Source organism: Pleurodeles waltl, chromosome 7 (genome assembly GCF_031143425.1).
Source record: "Pleurodeles waltl isolate 20211129_DDA chromosome 7, aPleWal1.hap1.20221129, whole genome shotgun sequence".
Lineage (NCBI taxonomy): Eukaryota > Metazoa > Chordata > Amphibia > Caudata > Salamandridae > Pleurodeles > Pleurodeles waltl.
In genome coordinates, this window is record NC_090446.1 from 1,542,183,025 (window position 1) to 1,542,206,126 (window position 23,102).

Consider the following 23,102-nt stretch of genomic DNA (forward strand, 5'->3'; position numbering starts at 1 on the left):
TATATATATATATATATATATATATATATATATATATATATGTATATATATATATATATATATATATCTTCACACCAGCTTGACAATTATGTCAAAGATGCAGCACTCACAGGATTGCACAAATCTTCATATACTATATGAAATGATACGAAACAAACCAACACCAACGCGTTTCGACCTTCACGGTCTTGATCACGGTGATTACACAATCCATTAAGTGCCCTATTTATGGAAATCCTCTCAGCCATGCCTTTATGTGGCATTCTGGGATATGTAGTTTGCAATATGTACATATATATATATATATATATATATATATATATATACTGAATTAAAAACTCAATACAATCAATTGTGAACACCAAACCAATACCTTTTCTTATACCCACCAAGTTCCCATGACAAAGAAAACTAATATTAAAATAACAAGATTAAAATAACAATGGATACTCTACTCCAATTGATCATGATTTACACTGTCATCATTATCTAAACATATCACGAATATATATAATTGTAATTCCACATATATAATTACAGATCATGTCCCTGTACCTCGTTATAGGGTCAAGTGCCCCAACTGCAAGAACTCTCCACTATCCAATTTTCTACAGGTAACATACCCAATTACTTTTTTCATAAATAATATAACACAATTATATAACCATAATTATAGATGACAGTATAATTCTTCATCACAGTTTATCCCAAACAGAATCTTAGTTTTTAATCTGATGATATATCTGGACTCCAAACTTCTCAATTTCTGAACTCTATAACCTCCCCGTTCATGTTTTTGTATCGTAGCAATGCCATACTATTTCATAGACAACCAATCTGATTCTGGATGAATTTTCCAATGCTTAGTCATAGCATAAGTATTATCCTCATTTTGCACTGCTCTGATGTGTTCCAAGATATGCTTTTTTAAAGGGCATATAGTACTTCCAACGTATCTAAGACCACACCGGCATTCTAAGACATATACCACAAAAGTTGTTTCACAGGTGATTCTTTCTCTAATCATAATCTCTTTTCCCCCTAAAATCTGTTATAGCCTTTTTGTTGCAACCATTTTTACACGCTTTGCACTTTTTGCAACAAAAAAAGCCCTTATTCCCATCTGCTAGCCAATCGGGAATTTTAGAGGTCTCAAAATGACTTTTCACTAGCATATCTTTTAAAGATGGCACTTTCCTGTATGTAATTGAGGGGCGAGTACCCACTCTCTGTCCTATGTCACTATCTCTTTGGATCAGATACCAACATCTGTTTAATATATTCACTATCTGTTGGTTCTCTTTACTATAGTCCAAAACAAGTCTTATCTCATTCTCTTTTATCATTAGTTGCTCTGGTACTTTTCTGTTCTTAACCAATACCTGTGCTTGTGTCTTTTCCCTTGCTTTGGTCTCTCCTTGTTTTATAGCCTTCAATTTGTAACCACTATTCAAGAATCTCTGTCTAGTCTCACCAAATTTTTCATTCATGTCTTGTTCATTTGAACAATTTCTTTTAATGCGAAAAAACTCCCCATACAGAATACTTTTGATCAATGATCTAGGATGGAAACTTGTACCATGTAGGATGCTGTTGGTTGCTGTAGATTTTCTATGTAGTGTAGTTTGTAATTCTTCTGCTTTAATATACACTAATACATCTAAGAATTAAATAGAACTCTTACTTGTCTTGTAAGTGAAGCGCATTCCAACATAATTTCTATTCAACCTACTGAAAAATTCCTTGAATATTTCCTCAGTTCCATGCCAGATCAAAAATGGGTTGTCTATATATCGCAGCCACATCACCACTTTATCCATGTAATGGTCGTTTTCTTGACCCCAAGCTATGCATTTCTCCCACCACCCCATCATGAGATTTGCATAGCTTGGAGAAAATGATACTCCTATAGCTGTCCCACAGATTTGTTTATATACCTGATGATTGAACATAAAAATATTATTGTTGAGACATAATTGTATCATCTCCAATGACATCTCAGAATGTTTTAAGAAATGGATACTTTTTTGCCTCAGAACAAATTTCACTGCATTTATACCCACTTGATATGAAATTGAGGTATATAATGATACCACATCTATGGTCACTAGCAAATAATCTGATTGCCATGCTACTCCATCCAACGACCTAAAAAAATCACCAGAATCTTGTATATATGAATTCAGGTCTTTAACCATTGGGGCCAAGTAATGATCTACATAATTCGACACACCCTCATATAATGAGCCACAGCTTGAGAGTATAGGTCTACCTGGTGGTTACTCTAAAGTTTTTTGGATCTTCTGCCAAAAATATAAGATTGGCATAATTGGATTTTCATTCATTATGAGTAACTTTTCATCAAAGCTGATCAATCCTTCTGAATACCACTTCTCTAATCTCTCATTTAAATCCAATACTAATTCATAATAGGATTCTTAGTCAATTTACAGTAGTTCAAATCCATATTCAGCTGGCTATACGCCTCCTCTCTATATAATCATTCTTGTCCCAGATCACAATGTTGCCTCCTTTGTCCACAGGTTTAATTACTATTGATTGATTTTCCATCAAGCCCTTCAATGCTTCTCGTTGATTTTTCGTCAAATTCTATATACAGATATATATATATATATATATCACTTAGAATGTATATATTTACTTGGCTGAAGCTGAATCCCAACATGGCTGCCATCGCTTTCTTGTTGAAGTGTTGGCAGCCAATCAGGTCTCAGCACGAGATCGGAAGGGTTTGAGATGCCTTTGCGGCCCTATATATACAAATTTGGATTTTCTTTAATTTATCTAAAACTACTGAACGGGTTTACACAAAATCACAAAAAGGTTGCTTTCTGGGCCAGACCCTAGCTTTCAAATAAATTTGATGCAATTCCGTCCAGTGGTTTCAGCACTATCGCAATTCAAAATTCCTATGGAAAAATGAATGGGGAAAAGTGTTTTGGGGCCCCTCCCTTTCTCTTAGCCCCCACTTGACAGATCATCCTGAAACTTCCAGACAGATGTTAAAGTGAGCGTTGGAGTTTCTTGGAAAAGTCTGTGAAGATTCAGCAAACGGCACCAAAGTTATTAGCAAAACAAAAAACGCTTTTCCTATGGAATCTATGGGCCTCATTACGAGTCTGGCATTCTACTGATTGCCAGACTTGAGGTCGGACTGCTGCCTATGCAGTGGTCCAATCGCTACATTATGACCGCAGCGGTTGTGTTGCGGTTGGATCACCAGCACTGCCAGGATTAGTTGTCCCGGCGGTCTGGCTGTTGTGGTGGTTCTAATCCACCAGGACAGTGCTGAAAGCAGCGCTGCCCTGCGGATTATGAGTTCGTTCTCTGCCAGTGATATCATAGCGGTAACACCACCATGAAAAGGCTGGCGGAGAATGGGTGAAAGGGTCACGAGGGGTGAAAATCCTAATTGAAAGTGGCATGGTCAGTGTGGACGTACCATCACCCCAGGGGTGTGATTTAGACGTGTTTTGGGGGCAAATTATGGGTTTAAAATAATTTTATGTCACCATGAGCGATATTCACAAAACATCCTGAATATTCACACATTTTCGCAATTTATTTGCAAAATATTTGCAAATGTGAAAATTTTTTTACAGAAAAACCACAGACTTATTCATACACTAATTCATTGACTCATACATGCACTCAGAGACTCATGCGCCCACTTACTCACCCACTCAGACACTCATGAACCACTCAGCCCCACACAGACTCACACACTCACTTTCAGACCCACTCAAACACTCATGCACCCACTCACAGATCTACTGACAGAGAGAGACCATGTAGCCAACCTGCACGGCGCTCGACCAAAGGACGTGCATGGCACGGGATTGGGTAGTTATAAGGATGTGGTTGAAAGGCCTGGCTGCAGGCCAGGCCTTCCACCGTGTGTGGTGGGGATTGGAATAACGTATAGTAATTACAATTACTTTACATTTAAAAACCATAGAAATTCACTGAAAACAACAAAGGTCATATGGACGTTATAGTTATGTTCTGAATTTACTCTATAGAAATTCAGCAGTTATAGTTCTTTCACATAACTATAACTCACACCTTAAGGTAACTATACCTTGTGCCTTTGCCGAGCTCAGCTAATTATTCAACATATTATATCATTGATGGCATCTTTGATATTATCACTGCAGCATTTGCAATCAGATAACTTGTGATGAGAAAGCTGTGCAAGGCAACGGTGCGAGTTATAATTACGTTAGGGCTCTTGCTGTCCAAAAGCAGACTTAGGCCCATATTTATGGTTGGTTTGCACCGCTTAAGCATCAGTTTTTCTTAACTCAAACTGGGCAAACCTAACGTCATATTTATACTTTGACGCTAGACCTATCTTGCATCAAAATATTGGGCTTAACACCATTTCTAGGATGCACCAACCCACCTTGCGTCAATGAGTTGCAAGGTAGGCGTTCCTGTTCAAGAAATGACTCTCACCCCCTAGCGCCATATCTATACTCTGGTGCAGAGACCACGCACAAGGAGTAGGCTGACTCAGATAATGGCGCTAAGCCTGCTTAGCGCCATTATCTAGTGCCTGGATCAGACCAGGAGTTAGGGTGGCTGTGGATCCACTTCCAAGGTCAAACACCATGGAATGGGCCCACAGATGCCCACCCAAAGCCCCAGGAACACCCCCACCCACACCAGAGGGACTCCACAGGATGGGGGACACCATCCCAGGTAAGTTAAGGTAAGTTTTTATTTTAATTTTTAGGTGTGCCATTGGGGGGCCCTGGCATGGGGACCCCTGCCAGGCACTGAGTCTAATGGCCTTGCCCAGGGGACACTGGTCCCCTGTGCAGGCCATTGGGATGGTGGGCATGAATCCTGTCTATACTTAGACAGGAGTCATGTTTGAGGCTGCTTGTGCATCAGAAAAATTACGCTCGGCTGGTTAGCGGCATATATTTTGCTGCTAACCAGCCTAACGTCATTTCAGACCCACTAGCGCCATATTCCCTAATGCCATCCATGCCCGGCTAGTGTCTTTTTCTAGATGCTAGCCATTCCTTACCCCCATCTTGCGTCATTCTATAAATATGACATTAAGATGGCTCTAAGGAATGGCGTTATCCTGTGTTAATATTTTTGCAGCAAAACTGCAAGGGGCAGTTTTGCAACAAAAACCATAAATATGAGCCTTTGTTTGCTATTGCTTGGTTGGGGCTGTCAGCTCCAACCAAGCAAAAGCAAATAGCTATGGCCTGGGGTTGGGCACTCTGGGACATAGCGGAGATGGCTTTGAGGGGTGCAGTCCCCAGGGTCATCATTGGCTCCTTGAGGGGGCCGGTGTGGCCCCCGTTCAATGACTATTACCCCAAGGAGTTGGTGGTCCTGGGGGTCCAAAACAGACCCCTTTACTCTTTTTTGTAGGCCCCGGGAGGTTGTGGTCCCTGGGGCTGTGTGTGTGGGGAGGGGAGTGGCCCCCACTTCCATTTTAGATTTTGCCGACATCATATTACTTAGGGGCCCCTGGAGTAGGCAGTGCCACGGCCCCCCACATCCTATTACTTAAAAGCCCTGGGGTGGTGGCAGTCTCCGAGGCAGCGGCCACACAGCCCCTCAACATCATATCACTTACAAGCCCCAAGGAGATGATGGTCCCCGAGGGTGCGGTGGGCCGGGTAGCCCCCCGCACATACATTTTTATTTAGCCCCCGCAAGGTGGCAGTCCACCGGGCAGCAGGGGGGCTGGGCAGCTTCCCTGATTAAAATTTCACATCTCCAGAGACCTAGCTCACCCTGCAGCTGGTTATAGAATAGAACAAGCACTGGGGCCCGTGCTTGTTCTTTTTTAAAAATTTTCACTGGATTTGTGGATCCGCCTTGACTTGGGGTGACATATTTTGTTTTTAAAATGCTTTTTAGCTATGGGGGGGGAGGGGTAGTCTCTGAGACCCCAGCACCGGAGCTAAGGGTCAGAGTGTACCTACCCTGGCCCCTTTTCTTTTTTATGTTTTTTTCTATGCCAACATTTCCTTGCTGAAGTGTTGGCAGCCAATCAGATTTCAGCACGAGATAGGGAGGATTTGCGGGGCCTTCCTGTCCCTATATATAAAAATTTGGATTACCTTTAATTTCTCAAAAAAGACTAAACAGATTTACACCAAATAACAAAAAGTGCACTTCCTGGACCATGGCCCCCTCTGCAGGGCTGAGCTTGGCCACAGGAACCCCATCCCCTATGGCCTGGCCATGTGACCTAGGTGCCCGAAAGGCACCCAGTGACAATGTCAGGGACCACAGGGGAAGCCAGAAGGCCCCCACAGTCCCAGGCAGCTCTCCAAGCCTACGCAATCTCGGTCTCAAAGGTCATTACGTGTTGTGGACATGTTTTGCTCCCCCCCACATGAGAGATAAAAGTATCTGACATGTGGCCCCACATAGATACTATTAATGTGAACTATGACAAGCTGAGCACGCTAAAGACGCTATTGTTTCAAAAACAGGTCACCTTGACATCCGCAAAGGAGACTTATGCTCTCCAGATTGCGAGATAATCAGCTGATATACAATCCCTATTAAATACCAACTTCCCCAAGCATTTTGGAGAACTGGTATCCAATGCTTCAAGCACCTCTGTGATTGTTCATTTCTTTAAGGCTGTCGGGTCTGGTTTCGTGTCCATCTTCCAGACTGTCTTCGGAGTCATCCCGTCAGCCATCCATTCGCTCTTTTCAAGTGTGTTTGGTGGCTTTCCAATTATTTTGGCTTTGATTGGCGGACTACTACTGCTATTTCTTCTGATTCGCAGAGGTTGTTTCTTTCCAGCTACGCAGAGCAATGGAGCCGCTCCCACCAACTCCACTGTGCCGTGAACGAATGGTTCGGATCTTCGGTGCACCCTTGCTGGTGGAACTTGAGCATGACTGGTCGTTGTCATTTCAGGCTCTTCTCTGGTGCGTACAACCAGTTTTACACTGCATATGGTGCCTCTCTGAACATCTGCCTATGGTCAGTCTTGCTCTGTAGCACCGACATCTCCTGTTGACCACGAACTGCTGATGTCCCCGATGAGGGTTCATACATGGTCATGCCCCTTGAGACCGAGGTTGCTCCGCGAGGCCATCTATGAGCCTTCCGTTTTGAGATCTACCATGGACGAGGGCAATGCAACAAATGACGTCACACCAGAAAGTACTGCTCACTACTGCTCTGTGGATCCTTTTGTCCACCCAGCACTTGATTTAACATCAGATGATGTTGACTAATTTTTTAGGTCATTGGTTGGTGGCTTCGATGACACTCTTCAAGATCATGCGTACAGCAAATAATTTGATGAATTGACTTGCTATTCCCGATTCAAAATTATGCATTTAAATTAACATGCTTTAGCACGCTGTGCTTGTCATGGTTGACATTAACATGTCTGTATGCATTTTAGCGGAACTGTTTTTATTACCTTTTTAACACATTTTAAAGAGTTTTTTAGCTGTTTTTTATGCTTTTAGGTTTTTAGTTCAGAGCAATTTTAGAGTTTGGGTTCCTGTACCTTCGTCATACCTGTTATGGCAATGGGGAGGGTGTAGGGAAATCTAATACGTTTTAATGGGATAACAGGAGTTAGATTAGCTTCTGGCTTGCAGACCCGTGCCCCCATCACCTAGTGACTTTTAACCTACTTAGCTTGCTCTGTCTTAGCTCATTTAATTATTTAATTCTTCTAAGATGGCTGCCTTGTTTATAGTTAGGCCACTGGTTCTGCTTTCCATTATCAGTGTCACTGCGCTAAGGCGTCAAGATCAAGCAACAAAGACAAACAAACAGTAGGTGTTCACACTTAGGGATTTTCCCTCTCTATACTTTTGAGGGAATGTTTATATTAATTGCCGTCCCAAGCATGTCTGTTATCTATTGTTTGGGAACACACCTACGTCAGGGGACCTTGTAGATCTGTATAAATACATCGCACTTTAGACAGATAATCAGAGGGATTCCGACCAGAGGGCATAGCCACCATCGCTGATATCGATGCTGCACGTCGTCTTGACGCTGACCCTGCAGAGTCTGTGATAGAGACCTAATTCCAAGGTAACAAGGGCTGGGGGCAAGAGTCCAAACTACGACAGCGATACCTCCTCCTGGCTTGTTTATGCGGTCTCTATTTGTGATTTTGTACCCTTCTGGGATGGCTATGTCTATGTCCGGTTCTGATGAGGGGTTCATCCAAGTTTCCATGAGGAAGGCGATGTCAGGGGAGTATGTTGTGAGCAGGTCCCAAAGCTCGATGGTGTGTTTGTGGCTGGAGCGGGTGTTAAGGAGGATACAGTTAAGGTGGTTGTGGGGGTTGGTGTTATTGTGGTACGTGTTGGTGTTGTTGCTGTTGCTGTTAGTGTGAGTGCAGGAAAAATGGCATGAGCGGCATGAGAATGGTCCATGTGTGTCTTTGGGGTTGGCCTGGGCGCAGGCGGGGTGCTGACCTGCGTTGAGGGCATGGAGTTCTGTGGAGGAGTAGTGCTGCTTTGGGGGGGTCGGAGCAGCGTGGACCAGGGGGACGGGTGCTGAGTGCAGTCCAGGCGCGGACAGGCGCAGACTGGCTTTCCCGTGGCTCACCAGCAGCGCGCCTGCACAGCGGCTGCCATTAAGAAGGGGGGAGGTGACAGGGAGGAGCCGCTGGGACGTGTGAGGCAAAAACCAATGGGGGCGCAAGGGGGGTGGGGCTGCAGGGGACACAGCGACAGGGATCGGGAGACTGGCAAGAGCCAGATGAAAAATGGGCGGTGAAAATGTAAGGTGTCTAACATCTTGGAATGATACCCCAATGCTGATTCTAACATTGGTTGTGTAATTCCATGCACTCTCTGGGCTCCACAGTGCACCCCAAGTACTGCTATACCAGCCTTGTGATGTTTTGAAGGCAGCCCAGCGGCTGCCATCCCACAGACCAGTTTCTACACTCCTGCTGCTTGTACAGCTTTAGCTAAGGAAGGCAGAAACAAAGGATACACCCTCTCCTTTTGGAAATAGGTGTTACAGGCATGGGAGTGATAGCCTCCCAGAGTCTCTGGAAATGCTTTGAAGGGTAAAAATGGTGTCCTCCTTGCATAATCCAGTCTACACTGGTTCAGGGACCCCCATTCCCTGTTCTGGCACGAAACTGGACAAAGGAATTGGGATTGACCACTTGCCTGTCCATCACCACCCTAGGGGTGGTGCTCAGAGCTCCCCCAGAGGGTCATTGAGTTCTGTCATCTTGTTTTCAGGATGGGCCGGGAACTCTGGGAGCATCTGAGTGGCCAGTGCCAGCAGGTGGCGTCAGCACCCTCCCCTGATAGGTGCTTATCTGTTTAGGTGACCAATCCCCCTTTCAGGGCTCTTTAGGGTCTCTCCTTTGGGGGGTTCTTAAAATTCAGATTGCAAGACTCCAGCAGGAATTCTCTGCAGCCTTTATGTCATCTTCTCACCAAAGAAACTGCATCTGGACCTCCAGGAACTCTACAAACTGCAACAAAGAAGCCAGGACAACTTCTGCAACACTGTATCTTCAGCTCCTGCCAGTGAATGCAACTGTTTCCCTGTCGTGCATCCTCAGAGGGCATCCAGTCTTCAGCCAGCACCAGAAGAGCAAAGGAATCTCCCTGGAAGTGAAGGTATCACTTCCTGCTCCAGCAGATACCCTCTGCATCGATGACCAGTGGCTTTGGTCCCCTCTCCTGTCAAAGTGTGTGGATCTAGCAACACAGGTGGTAGACTGAAGTGGTCCTGACAGTCCAGACTTCCAGCTGTCTAATTTTGGTGGAGGTAAAAGCTTGCCTCCCCACGCAAGACAGTACCCCTGTGCAACCTGTGATTTGCAGTTTCCAAGGCTTGTGTGTGACCTTCCACAAAGTTCCTCAGGCACTACACAGGTCCAGCCCCCAGCACTCCATCCTATGACGCACAGCTCCCTGAGACGTTCACCGGCAGCATGGGACCCTATGTTCTAGTGCCGCCTTAGTCTCCATTTGCACCCTCTTTCTCCTCATCTTGTGGGACTCCCAGTCATGCTGCCTGGTCTTCTGAGGAATCTCTGAGTTGCTGAGAGCCCCTTCTGACTCTCCCTACTGGGTAGAGTCAAACTGGTTCTTCCTGGTCCCGGGCAGTGCCATTTTCCTCCAACCAAAAGCTTTGCAATTGCCAAGGCTTGTTGGCATAATCCAGTGGAGCAAACCAGGCTGCAATCATCCATCCAGCGTGGGATATCATCTGCACCAACCAGGAACCTGCATCCGTCTTCTTGGGTGCAGTACTGACTGTTGTTCTTCACCGGTGGTTCCACTTTTGCACCAGCATACGGGTTAGCAGGGGCTCCGGTTCTTCCGGGTCTCTTCTGTGCTTCTTTGACTTGGTCCCCTTCTTCCACAGGCCTTCAGGTCCAGGAATCCGATGTTGGTGCCTTGCAGTCTCTACTGATTCATGCAATATCTTTTTTCTCGTTTTCCTCTGTGTGGTAGGAAAGTTCCTGCGATTTACACCAAACAACAAAAAGGTCGCTTTCTGGACCAAGAGCTACCTTTCTGCCAAATTTGGTGTTGTTCCACCAGAGGTTCAGGTGCTATTGCTGTTCAAAATGTGCATGGAAAAATGAATGGGGAAAAAGCATTTAGGGACCTTTTTCTCGGCACCCACTTGACAGATCACCCCTAAACGTTTCAGACAACAGCTCACATGAGTGTTAAATGTTTTTGGAACATTTTGTAAAGATTTGTCAACTCTCACCAAAGGAATAGGAAAATTAAAAAAACACTTTTTCTATAGAAACTAGGTCCTAACTACAACTACATAGTGGCGACCGCAAAAGTAGGTCATATATATATATATAAAAAAAATAGAAAGTAGGAGTAAATCGCAGGCACTTGCCACTACAGTACAGCTAAGTGCCCAAAACCAAAATGTTCTTGGTATTGCAATTCACTGAGAGACAATATCATTGGGGCTGTGTAAAAACAATCAAGAAAAATCAGAGTGGAAGCATATCCAGCTTGGTGCATTATGGGAAATGAAGTCTGTTTGTAAGCATGAATGATTTGAAGGAGGAGTAAAAACGTATTTAAACACTAGTGGGCGTGGGTCCTGTAATTACCGGCATCTGAAGAAGGCACTTTGCCGAAACGCGTCATGCTGGGGTGAGGAAGTGGAATCCAAGAGTGCCCCTGGCTCTGTAGTGGAGCTGCTTGGTTTGGACATTAATTACGTGCAGTGCTGCTTGCACGAAGGAGGCACCCGCCTGATAGAGTTTGGTAACAATGCGTAGCATTTGGGTGAATATATCTCAAAAACTATAACTCGTGCACAGTTTTTTCGTCAAGAATATTACTGCAAATATTATATTGATATTACCAGTGATGTTATCAATGATGTCATGAGTGCTGTATTTGTGGGGTAATTAGCAGTACATGGCGAGGGTACAAGTTATAGTTACCTTAGGGCTTGAGTTATAGTTACTTGAGATAACTATAGCTATAACTATAACTATAACATTTTACAAATACAAAACAATAGACATTCGCCAGTTATAGTTAGCGTTATCTCAAAAACTATAACTTGTGTCCTAAGGTAACTATAACTTGCATCCTTGCCATGCACAGTTTTTTTGTCAAGAATATTACTGCAAATATTACATGGATATTATCAGTGATGGTATCAAAGATGTCATGAGTGCTGCATTTATGGGGTAATTAGCAATGCATGGCGAGGGTGCGAGTTATAGTTACCTTAGGGTATGAGTTATAGGGCCACATGTATCAAGCTCCCGGTTTGCATTTCTTAAATAGCGAATTTTAAGAAATTGCTATGTAAGAAATACAAAATGAGATGTATGAAATTTGTGATTCGGTAATAGCGATTTCTTAAATTTCACAATCGCTATAACCGAATCGCAATTAGAGAATGGGACTCCTTTCATCCCTATGGGCCTGTAGGCCCATAGGTGCGAATGGTTTTGCATTTCCCAATTTGCAAATTCAATTTAGGAATTCGCAAATTAGGTAATGCAACCCCAGGATGCTGGGGGCCTAAGGCCCCCTCTGATGCACCCCAAACAAATATTTGCAGACATGTGAAACACACACATGCCCTAGGGGCGTGTGTGCGCTACATGTCATTTTTTAAAATTCATTTATAATGTATTTTTTAAAATTGCACATGCTTACCACCAAATTGGGTTTGGTGGTAATTGCATTTCCTAAATGCCCAATTCGCATTTAGGAAATGCTTGATACATGTGCTTTGATAATCCCAAATAGGAATTCCTTATTTGTGATTTCCTATTTAGAGAATCGCAATTTCGGATTCTCTAAATGGGGTCGCAATTTTAAGGAATCGCTATTTTTGCAATTCCTTAAAATTCATACTTATGGAAAGGCATATTTGCATTCGCAAACAACCAAATTTTTGCAATTCGCACCGTTTGAGAATACAAAAAAGTTTGATACATCTGTCCCATAGTTACTTGAGATAACTCTAACCACAACTGGTGAATTTCTGTGGTTTTGTACATGTAAAAGGTGTGCCTAACTATAGCGGCCCTGTAACCTTTAGTTTTTACAGTAAATGTCTGTTTTTCAAATACTGTTTCCTAACTATAACACCGCTGTAATCTTTGTTTTTTAGTGAGTTTAAATATTTTTTTAAAGTACAGTAATTTTCATTACTATACGTTAATCTAGCCACCACCATGCATGGCCTTCGGCCTGTGGCCAGACCTTGAGGCCAAACCCCTATAAACACCCAACCTTGCACAGTACAGGTCTTCACCCGTGTGCAGCAGGGGTTGCCCGCAAGGCCTGGCCTGCAGCCAGATCCTGAGGCCAACCCCCTTAATGATCCAACACTACACGCACACAGCCCTTTGGCCGTGCATGGCAGGAGTTGGCCGCAGCCTGTCTTTCTGGGTGTGAGAATATGTGTGAGAAGATGTATCAGGGGATGAGAGTGGCTGTGAAAGTCTCTATCTGGGTGTGTACGTGTGTGACATTCATTTTAGTGGGTGCGTCATTATCTGCTCAGGTCTATGAGTAGGTGCATGCGGGTGTCAATAGGTCTGTGAGTGGGTGTGTGAGAGTCTGAGTGGGACTGTGAGTGGGTTTGTGAGTGTCTGAGTGGGCCTGTGAGTGAGTGCAGGAGGGTCCAAGTGAGTCTTTGAGTGGGTATGTGAGTGTCTGAGTGGGTGTGTAAGTGTGGAGAAAGAGGTTAAAGGAGAAAGAGAGAAAGAGAGTGAGAGAGAGTTTTTTAGGCTTTGATGGATGATATACTTAGTAGGGAAGCTGTTGGACTCAGGCGGGGTTACATTTACAAGTCCCACTCCAATGAGTGCAACAGTAAAGAACGCGTTGGACTCAGGAGGGGTAAAATTGACTATTTCCACTCCACTGTGTGTAACAATAGGGAAATTGTTGGATTCAGAAGAAGGTAAATTTAATATTTGCACTCCAGTAAGTGCAACAGTAGGAAGCACATTGAACTCAGGAGGGGTAAAATGTACTATTCCCACTCCAGTGTGTGCAACAGTATGGAAAATATTGGACTCAGGACGGGTAAAAGTTACTATTCCCATTCCAGTCAGTGCAACAGTATGTAAAGCATTATACTCAAAAGAGGTAAAATGTACTATTCTCATCCAATTCACTGGTCCAGTACAAAGATAACACTTCAATTGAAACAAACAACATATTTTACCAGCTCTATTAAATACCCCAAAATATAAAATTCAAGTTATAAAAATTAAGGGCCTGATTATGACTTTGGCGGTCAGACCGCCAGTCCGCTGCAGCGGCAGTCATGAGAATGCTGCCAAGACTACAGGACCCCATTCGCTGCATTACGACATTCCCACGAGGCGGACAGTGTGTCAGGGGCACAGTCAAGGCAGTGGCATGATTTAACTCTTGGAGAGCGTCTGAAGCCAATGCAGGCTACACTGCAGCGAGTCGAGCACACTATTTCTGTACACCATGTCATGCATGGCAAACAGTGCGTACACTGATCTTGCAGGTGGGGGGAACAAAATGGGCCCCAACCACAATCTACATGTGCTTCTTTGCCCTGGGGCACTTTTTTGTGGCCATTTACCTCCCTTTCCGCCGACCTTTTCACGGTGGTGTCCCCACCATGAAAAGGTCACAGAAAGGCAGATCATAATACACATGGCAGTGCCAATGGCAACACCGCCACCATTGACCGCCGCTGTCCCTGGTGCCGCTGATGTGGTAGCTCAAATGTCAAAGGTGGCGGCACTCTTGTGGCAGTCCGACCACACAAATCGTAATCGGGCAGTCGGACCGCCATGACCACCGAAGTCATAATCCGGCCCTAAATCTCTCAATTTTAACAGCATTTTTTACAATAACATAACTATCACAAAATGTGTTACATATTATCAGTTAACACAAACAAATATTATTAATATAATTAAAATACCACGCTATGGGCCTTATTGTGAGTTTGGCAGACCGGGACACCCCTCCACCAATCTCCTGACGCGGAGGTTGCCACTTTGTAGGCGACCTACCTGCCGTCAACATTAAGGCTTTCCCACTGGGTAACCAACGGAAACCAAGGTTTCCATCAGTCAGCACAGCAGGAAAGTGGTGGCAGCATTGTTGCCGGTTCATAATTTAGCCGGCAGCAATGCTGCCGCACACGGGAGACACCAGCACACTCAAAATGCTCACTGTCTGCACTTAAAAAATAACTTAAAACATAAATTAATTCAAGAATTTACATAATTATCAATTAAATGATTAAAAATTACAAATTAATTATTAATTAATTATAATTGAAATTACTTTAAACCGTATACCCCTTTAAAACCCACAACCTGCACTCAAAACTTAACTGAAAACATGAATTAATTAGAAAATTTACATAATGCATTATTAATTATATAATTATTATTAATTAGACATTAATCATTGATTCGTTATATAATTAATAATATTTAGAACTTATTTATTAATTCATTTTAATTAAATTACTCCTCACCTAATTTCTCTACAAAACCCACAACTTGTTACAACACAAAAAATTACAATAAACAATTAAATTAAATTAAAAATCAACTACAAATGTATTAACTATATTAAAAAACATCAACAATATTTATATAAACAATATGTAACATATACAATACAAAAATTTACTAAAATACATAAAAATAGTGACAAAACAATATTATTGACACTATGGGCCTCATTATGACCCTGGCGGGCGGCGGAGGCCGCCCGCCAGGATCCCGCCCTCCAAATTACCGCGCCGCGGTCAAAAGACCGCGGCGGGTATTACGAGTTTTCCCCTGGGCTGGCGGGCGGTTCCAGTTAAACCGCCCGCCAGCCCAGGGGAAAACGACCTTCCCACGAGGATGCCGGCTCGTAATCGAGCCGGCGGAGTGGGAAGGTGCGACGGGTGCTACTGCACCCGTCGCGTATTTCACTGTCTGCAAGGCAGACAGTGAAATACATTTTGGGGCCCTCTTACGGGGGCCCCGCGACCCCCCCTACCGCCATCCTGTTCATGGCGGCTTTCCCGCCATGAACTGGATGGCGGTAGGGGGGGTCAGAATCCTCATGGCTGCGGAGCGCGCTCTGCAGCCATGGAGGATTCCAATGAGCAGCGGAAAGTCAGCGGGAGACCGCTGACTTTCCGCTTCTGACCGCGGCTGAACCGCCGCGGTCAGAATGCTCATTGGAGCACCGCCAGCCTGTCGGCGGTGCTCCCGTGGTCGGTGGCCCTGGCGGCCACCGGCCGCCAGGGTCAGAATGACCCTCTATATTTCGCAAAAGATATTAACAACATAGATATTATTAACATTGATATTACTTACCTCTAAAATCGATATTCCTGTCAACAATATTCCTGCATCAGGATATTTGTGGATCACAATATTTACAACTCAACATTTCTGTATCTCGATATTTTAAATTTGATATTTTTTCTGAATATCATATTTGAGAACAGCAGTCTAATTACACAAAGACTCAAAGTCCCACTTTTGCAAGGTAGAGTCCGAAGCATGGAATTGTGTCTGTAGTGTCTATACACCCCCCTCAAGTCCACACAGCCTACAAGGTCACAAAGTCCTGAATTTAACAAAATGCATTGCATACTGGCAGGCACATGGTGCTTTAAGGGTAGTTGGACCTTCCTAGCACAACATGGTTTATTAACTGCTAAAAAACATATAATGTTGTTCCAAGCTCCTGACTAATCCAAACCTAGGCTGAGAAGTGTGCTAATGTCTCTTTTGTGTCTTCTTCACAGACCCCAGGACTGAATTCAAGATGTGTGAGCCGATCCGATCTGATGTACTGAATACCTCCTACTGCTCATACTATATATGATCCACTCTGATGCATTGAATACCTCCTACTGCTCATACTATATATGATCCACTCTGATACATTGAATACCTCCTAATGCTCATACTATCTATGATCCACTCTGATGCATTGAATATCTCTTACAGCTGATACTATATGTGATCCTCTCTGATGCATTGAATACCTCCTACTGCTCATACTATATATGATCCACTCTGATACATTGAATACATCTTACAGCTGATACTATATATGATCGACTCTGATACATTGAATACCTCTTGCAGCTGATAATATAGCCTTAGAACCCGCCGTAGCGGGCTCTACCAGCTATTAAAGGCCCGCTCCCCGCGTTAAATGCCCGAGCCGAAGGCGAGGGCATTTAACAAGGGAGAGGGACTTTAATAGCCGGTAGAGCCCGCTACGGCGGGTTCTAAGGCTATTAGAACATTCTGCCACACAGGGCAGAATGTTCTATTAAAAAAAAAGAAATTCACAGAGCCCGAGGGGATTAAAATCCCCTCGGGCTCCATGAGGCTTTGTTCACAGCTCTTGCTGTGAACAAAGCGAACATTGGAATGTTGTCGCTGCGGGCTTTTACCAGCCAGTAAAAGAACGCAGCACTCCATTGTTTTCAATGGAGCCCCCAGCATTCCAATGTTCTAATATATATGATCCACTCTGATGCATTGAATAAATCTTACAGCTGATACTATATATGATCGACTCTGATGCATTGAATACCTCTTACATCCGATACTATATGTGATCGACTCTGATGCATTGAATATCTCTTGCAGTTGATACTATATATGATCCACTCTGATACATTAAATACCTCTTACAGCCGATACTATGTATGATCCGCTCTGATGTACTGAATACCTCTTTCAGCCGATACTATATGTGACCCTCTCTGAAATTTTGAATATACCCTACCGCTGATAGTATGTATGACCCTCTCTGGTCGATTGAATACCCCCATTGGCTGATACTATGTATGACCCTCTCTGATACACTTAATGCCTCCTAAGGCTGATACTGTGTACAAGGCAGCTGGAATATTGCGATTGTGCAGCTGCGATTGCCATATAATCCATTTTCTGCCACATCATTTGCAGTTTTTTGAAGAAAAAAGAAATTGTGTTTCTAGCTCAAATGGTTCAAATATTCCTAAAAATGTAGCGACACGTATTGACACGCAGGAAAAGGCCCTTGCATAGCAGAACTAGCCACCTTTCTGTTGCCTTTTTGCTACATTTGGGTGTTAGACTGATATTAATGAGGTGCAGTCAATGCCCAGACAGTGTTACCAAGTTTAAGAATGGTGTAATAATGACATATTTATGTTACAAAATGTGCCTTTGCCTTCTCTTGCTGCATAATGTACTAAACCCTGCCACATAATTTGGCCCTCACTTGCAGCATAATTCCAGTGGCGCTGAGTAAGTATGACGCTCTCTGTTCCTTTGCGTGAATTCTACTTGTAACATACCAGCTTTATCTCATCATTGACTAATAGTTGGAAGCTCCTTTCTTTATTACACTAGGTCTTCGATACTGAACTTGTTTCATATAGAAAATGCCACTTATAGTCAAAGCTCTACCTGCTTCTGGCGACCCTTCCCACTGGTAAAGTTCCAATCGTATGCTAATTCTATTCTGATAATTAATCATTATTCTTCAGGTAGCTTGGAAACAATAGCACGGGCAAAGGAAGAAACAACTATCAAAGGTGTGCTAGCGTTAGGAGACCTTACATCGCTGTGGCCACATCATAACTAAAGAACAACCTATCAGAGATGAGTGTGTCATATGTAAATCCCAGAGCAGCAAAGCAACAGCAGAATTGTGGGAAATTAAAGCTAGGACCATGGTCATTGCTGATGCTGAGTGACACGTGGTAAGAGAAGGACCATGAAGTCAGATTCCCTTTGATGTATGGAGAGATAGAGAGACCTCAGGACAGCAATATTGTTGTATGCACGACAAAGTCTTTCCTTCCTTCCGGTATCTTAAAGCTTAGATGTTGAACACACACTGATACGCCTTGAGTTGTTCAACATACATGTCTTCAGAAGTTACAACAGGTTTCTTGACAATCTCTGTTTCTGAGAGATCCCTCTGCCTCCTTTAGTTTTTCTTTCTTTTTTCTTTAGGATGAGATTGTCGCACACTCATCTGGCTCCAACCGAGGGGTGCGACCCTAGACCTCTAATCCCACCTGGGGGTGCACAATGTAACAAGTAACAACTGTATAGTTCCAATGACAGCCCCCAGGGGGGAAAGAGGGAAGGGATAAAACAAGACAAGACAAACATGTCACTGAAAGAACTGTTGCTGCCTCAGGCACTGCCAGAAGGCTGTGACTCTGAGGGCCTCTATGTCCTCTATGCAGATGCCACACGCTACAAAATGACAAAAGACAATGGGCCTGGTTTAGAGTTTGACGGATGGGTAACTTTGTCACAAACGTGACAGATATCCCATTCATCATATTCTGATCATCATAGGCTATAATGGAATTGTAATAGAGCAGACAGGATATCCGTCACATTTGTGACAGAGCAACCCACTCTGCAAAACTCTAAGTCAGGTCCAGTGATATCAAAAGATTCCCTACTGAGAATCTCAAACAATAGTTTGTGCTTCTGGTGCACTTACAGGCATCATCATAATCATTGCATGAAACTGAGAGCAGCAACCAATTCAAGAATAATTTATGAACTTCTGGAACTACAAAACATACCCAATTCCCGATTCTGAGCAAATATAACTTCAGGCTCCAGAAACGTATTCCAAGGCACTCAATACAACTTGCCAAGAACGCAATGACAAACTTTCAGTTCATGTATGAAGATGTGAGAGCGCTACAATAAGAGAGTTACTAGAGATGGGCCTTAGGGGGAGAGTTTCATAATCCAACAAAGTACAATATCTAAAACGGGCTCACAACTTTAGGTAATTAGGTCTTGAAAATATTGCAAATCTATGGTTTAGTGTGCACTAACCTAAAAGTTAAGTACTTAGCCTTACCAATACTGGAACTGGAATCTAATGTGATTGGAAACTTGGTACAAAAAGGTCAAGAAAAGGTGGAATCATAAATCATGAAGAAAAACTGTGGAAGCATTACAGATGTCAGAATCATGGAGTCATCAGGGGGGCTTGCAAGACAAGAGCTCTAGAACCTCTGGGCAAATCAGGAGAAAATCACAGGAAATAAACTTGCACAGGACTGGAAAACAGGAAGGTGAATGCTGGAATATTGCTTGTGCATGTTGTGAACAGGTTTGAGGCCAAACCCTGCTGCAAGTTGAAGGGGGGTATTTATCCAGGAGGGCACATGACCCACATGGAAGCATGGAATATTGCAATGAACCTGGGGGGAAATCCATATGTTAACAGGTAGCAGATGGACACACTAATTGACATATAACTATTACAACAAAGCCCAAGTGCCTGATGGTACATCCCAGTATTCCACAGTGGAAACGTGTCTATTCTGAGTAGACATGTGATATCTGCAGATGCAAATTGGATGAAACTTGTATAGCAACACAACAAGATTTTTAGTAGCTGAGACTTCTCAAGAGGGGGGAAACCATAGAGAGCATGGCCCTGAGAGGTGCCACTAGGAAAGCCACTAGGGAAGCAAGCATGGCTGAAATTATTCAGGTTTCGAAGGTGCCACAAAAGAAGCATGACATGAACCTGGTAGTAAAACCCACCACACATAGGACACACAATGGAGTAGGGACGAAATAAAACATGTTTGTATTAAAAATAATTTAAGAAAAACGTACAGAAATGAGCATATTGAAGATACAAACAAACACATTGTAATACATTTATAGACTCTCATATGAAACACAAAGTTGATACCATATCTGCACAGATGTCCACAGCTGAAAACCATTGGCTGAGGCTCCTGGATCCTAAAGGTATCTGGCAGACATTGCTTCACTGTCTACAGGACGGATCCACTTTTGTTATGTGAACCATTATTGTTCCATGACTGTCACCTACTCAAGCCCCACACTACTAGACACTCCTCTCCACCATAAATCATATGGACTTGGGGCCCCTGTGAGCACCTGTCTCTGTGTCTTGAAATCGTGAAACCTGCACCTAAATACAACATGTAACAACTGACTCTTCCCATCTTCCTCCCTAAACTTCCAAATATACATCTGTTGATTCACTCTCTCACATATTGAAGATTTTATTTTGGCAACACCTCATTCTGGAATCCTTGACACTGCTTGTCTCACACAACAAGGATCATCTTCTGGTAGTCCTCAGGTAGCCACATGCCTCAGTAATGACATTAGGTACATCCATCAGTCCTCCTGTTGATATCCAGGAGAATGGGTCTGCGTGCTAGGTTCTACCATCCCTATTTGTGTTATCATTACCTACCTGTGTCATCATGGTAATCCTCTGCATAAGGAGATGCTATGAAGCTCATTTTTGTTTGCAGCTTTTACTTTCAACCCATTTTGAGGTCTGCTCATGGCATCTGCTGCTTCATACTCACCTAGTTTCATCTGGGTTACCATCACTGTCCCCTCCCCACATTCATTTTAGCATGCTCTGGAGCCAGGGATCACTTCCTAGATGCTGATGTCCCACTTTTCAGAAGTTTCTGCGAGTGGTGGGTCATTTTCTTTGACCTTGCATTCCATCTAGACAAAGCTAGTGGTCTTCTTTTCTTCCCTCAGTCCCCTGTAGTTTCAGACAACTCAATAAATATGGACTTATATTAGAAGATAAACCTCACTTTTGATGCGTACAGAAACAGATATCCAAAATCCATTTCTCTCAGTTTTTGTTTCAATCCATCAAAACATATTATCAGCTGTTTAACCTGTTGTATCTGGGGGACATATGGTTGCATTCGAATGAAACTGAATGGTGGGTAAACACCAACGTCAGAATGTCGTGCTTTATAAACATGCCCCATTCGTTCATTCACTCATTCATTCAGTCAGTCAGTCATTCATATCTCTGAACTTCATGGTCTTTGCTATCTGTGTTACATATGGGTCCCCTGGTGGTGTCTCTTTGTCAGTGCATGATGTGTTCGCTCTGTCTCAAATCAAATGGAGAGATTTCCTGTTGAAATAGGCTCCCTGAGTCAATTCTTCTGGAATACCGCTGACTGCATGGCCTCACGCTTTTCCAGGAGCCCTACAAAGCACTGGTTATTTCACATCACTTTGCGCCCTCCCCTAACTTTTCCAGGTTCTATGTTGCGCTCATTAGCTGTGATCCCATTTCTTGTAGGATTTTTAGGCCCTCTAAGCTTGAGATACAATCATTTTCCTCAACCAGTCTGTCTACTGCATTCCTGAGAGCTAGAAACAGGAAACTAATATCTAGGCCACATTCCTTGCTCCCAGTCCTAAGAGTGGTATGTGAGGACTAAGGGCATAATCATGATATTTTAGTGCAGGGCAGTTTGCCTTGCTGTCTGCCCTGCGTCAAAGGAAAAGGACAGAAATGCACTGTATCTATGGCATACGGTATAATTCCGTCCTTTCCCCCTGCGATGGTGCCACTTTGCAAGCCTAGTGCCAATGGAGGCACCTTTGCACCATGGTGCAAAGGTGCCTGTGTTGCATGTAGGAAGACGTTTGTGCAGGAAGGGGCACCTTCCTGCTCAAAAACAGTCCTGAGAGCCATGTTCCTCAGCACACATAGAAAGAGGACAAAATGTGGAGAAATAGTGGCATTTCTCATTGTCGTACGTCCTCTGGGGAGGCGTAAGGTTTTGGCGCATCTCCTGGTTTAAATCTCGGGATGCATCAAAATCCATTGGTGGTGTTTGGGAAAACCCACTGCCACACCTATCGAATTTCTCTCTAGCGAAGAGTAAGGCAATGCAGCGATTTGCGTGACTTACCTTACTCCATTTTTATGAGCCCATTCAAGGCAACACAACACGGCTTTGCATGGCTTTATAAATATTATTTAGTGGTTTGTGGTACTGTTGCGTCACAAAAAGTAATGCAACAGTGGCACAAGGGGCTCGTAAATATGGGCCTAAGTGACCTGTAAAATATTTTTGGTGGACGTTGAGGGTTTGAAATCATCCAGCCTAGCACCTATTTGGCTTGAGCTGCTCCTGGAAAGACCAGGGCTAGGGCGTCATTGCCTTTAGTAAATTGTTCTGTTTTCCCTGATGGGATATGTGCCACATATATCCTTTGCTGTGATGATTTTCTTGGGGTGCGTCATTATTTTCCAGATCACCTTTTTTCAGCTGCACCATCAATGAACAAGGTGTAGCCATATCTCAGGTTACTCTCCCAGGAAATGAATATCCGCTGCACCTTGTTGTTCCCCGGCTGCAACAGCATTGGTGTACCACCGGAGTAAGATGTGTCTGCTTCATGGGAACTATTTGTTACGTATTCGGTCTCTCTAGCCACAGGGGACTCTTTCACTATCCTTGTTGCCCCTGAGGGCTTTCCTCAATAAGGGGCTGAGGTATTTAGCACTCCGATGAAAACTCAAACTCCACATTTATCACTGAAAAATTGATCTCTATTTCCAAAGCCACCCTTTCACCAAAGTGAAAGGAGCCGCAAACTTCCTTCCACCGAGCATTCCCCCAAGTTTCCCAATAAAAAGAGTACCTCATTTGTGTGGGTAAGCCTAGTGCCCACAACAGGAAATGCCCCAAAACACAACATTGACACATCATATGTTTCCAATGAAAAGGACATGTTTTTTGCAAAGTGCCTAGCTTTGGAT

General features: G+C 43.5%; 1 protein-coding gene across 2 annotated transcripts in view; it reads left to right on the forward strand.

Annotated features, from left to right (window-relative positions):
• The window catches only part of LOC138246668 (carcinoembryonic antigen-related cell adhesion molecule 6-like), a 282,280-nt gene extending 265,596 nt beyond the window's left edge, over window positions 1–16,684 (forward strand). For both annotated transcript variants that reach the window (XM_069201421.1, XM_069201420.1), the window contains exon 7: window positions 16,282–16,684. Coding sequence is in view for 1 of the 2 variants with exons in the window: in XM_069201420.1 (XP_069057521.1) it covers window positions 16,282–16,294 (13 nt within the window). In the remaining variant the exon portion in view is untranslated. The remainder of the gene's footprint in view (window positions 1–16,281) is intronic.
• Window positions 16,685–23,102: the final 6,418 nt, after the last annotated feature.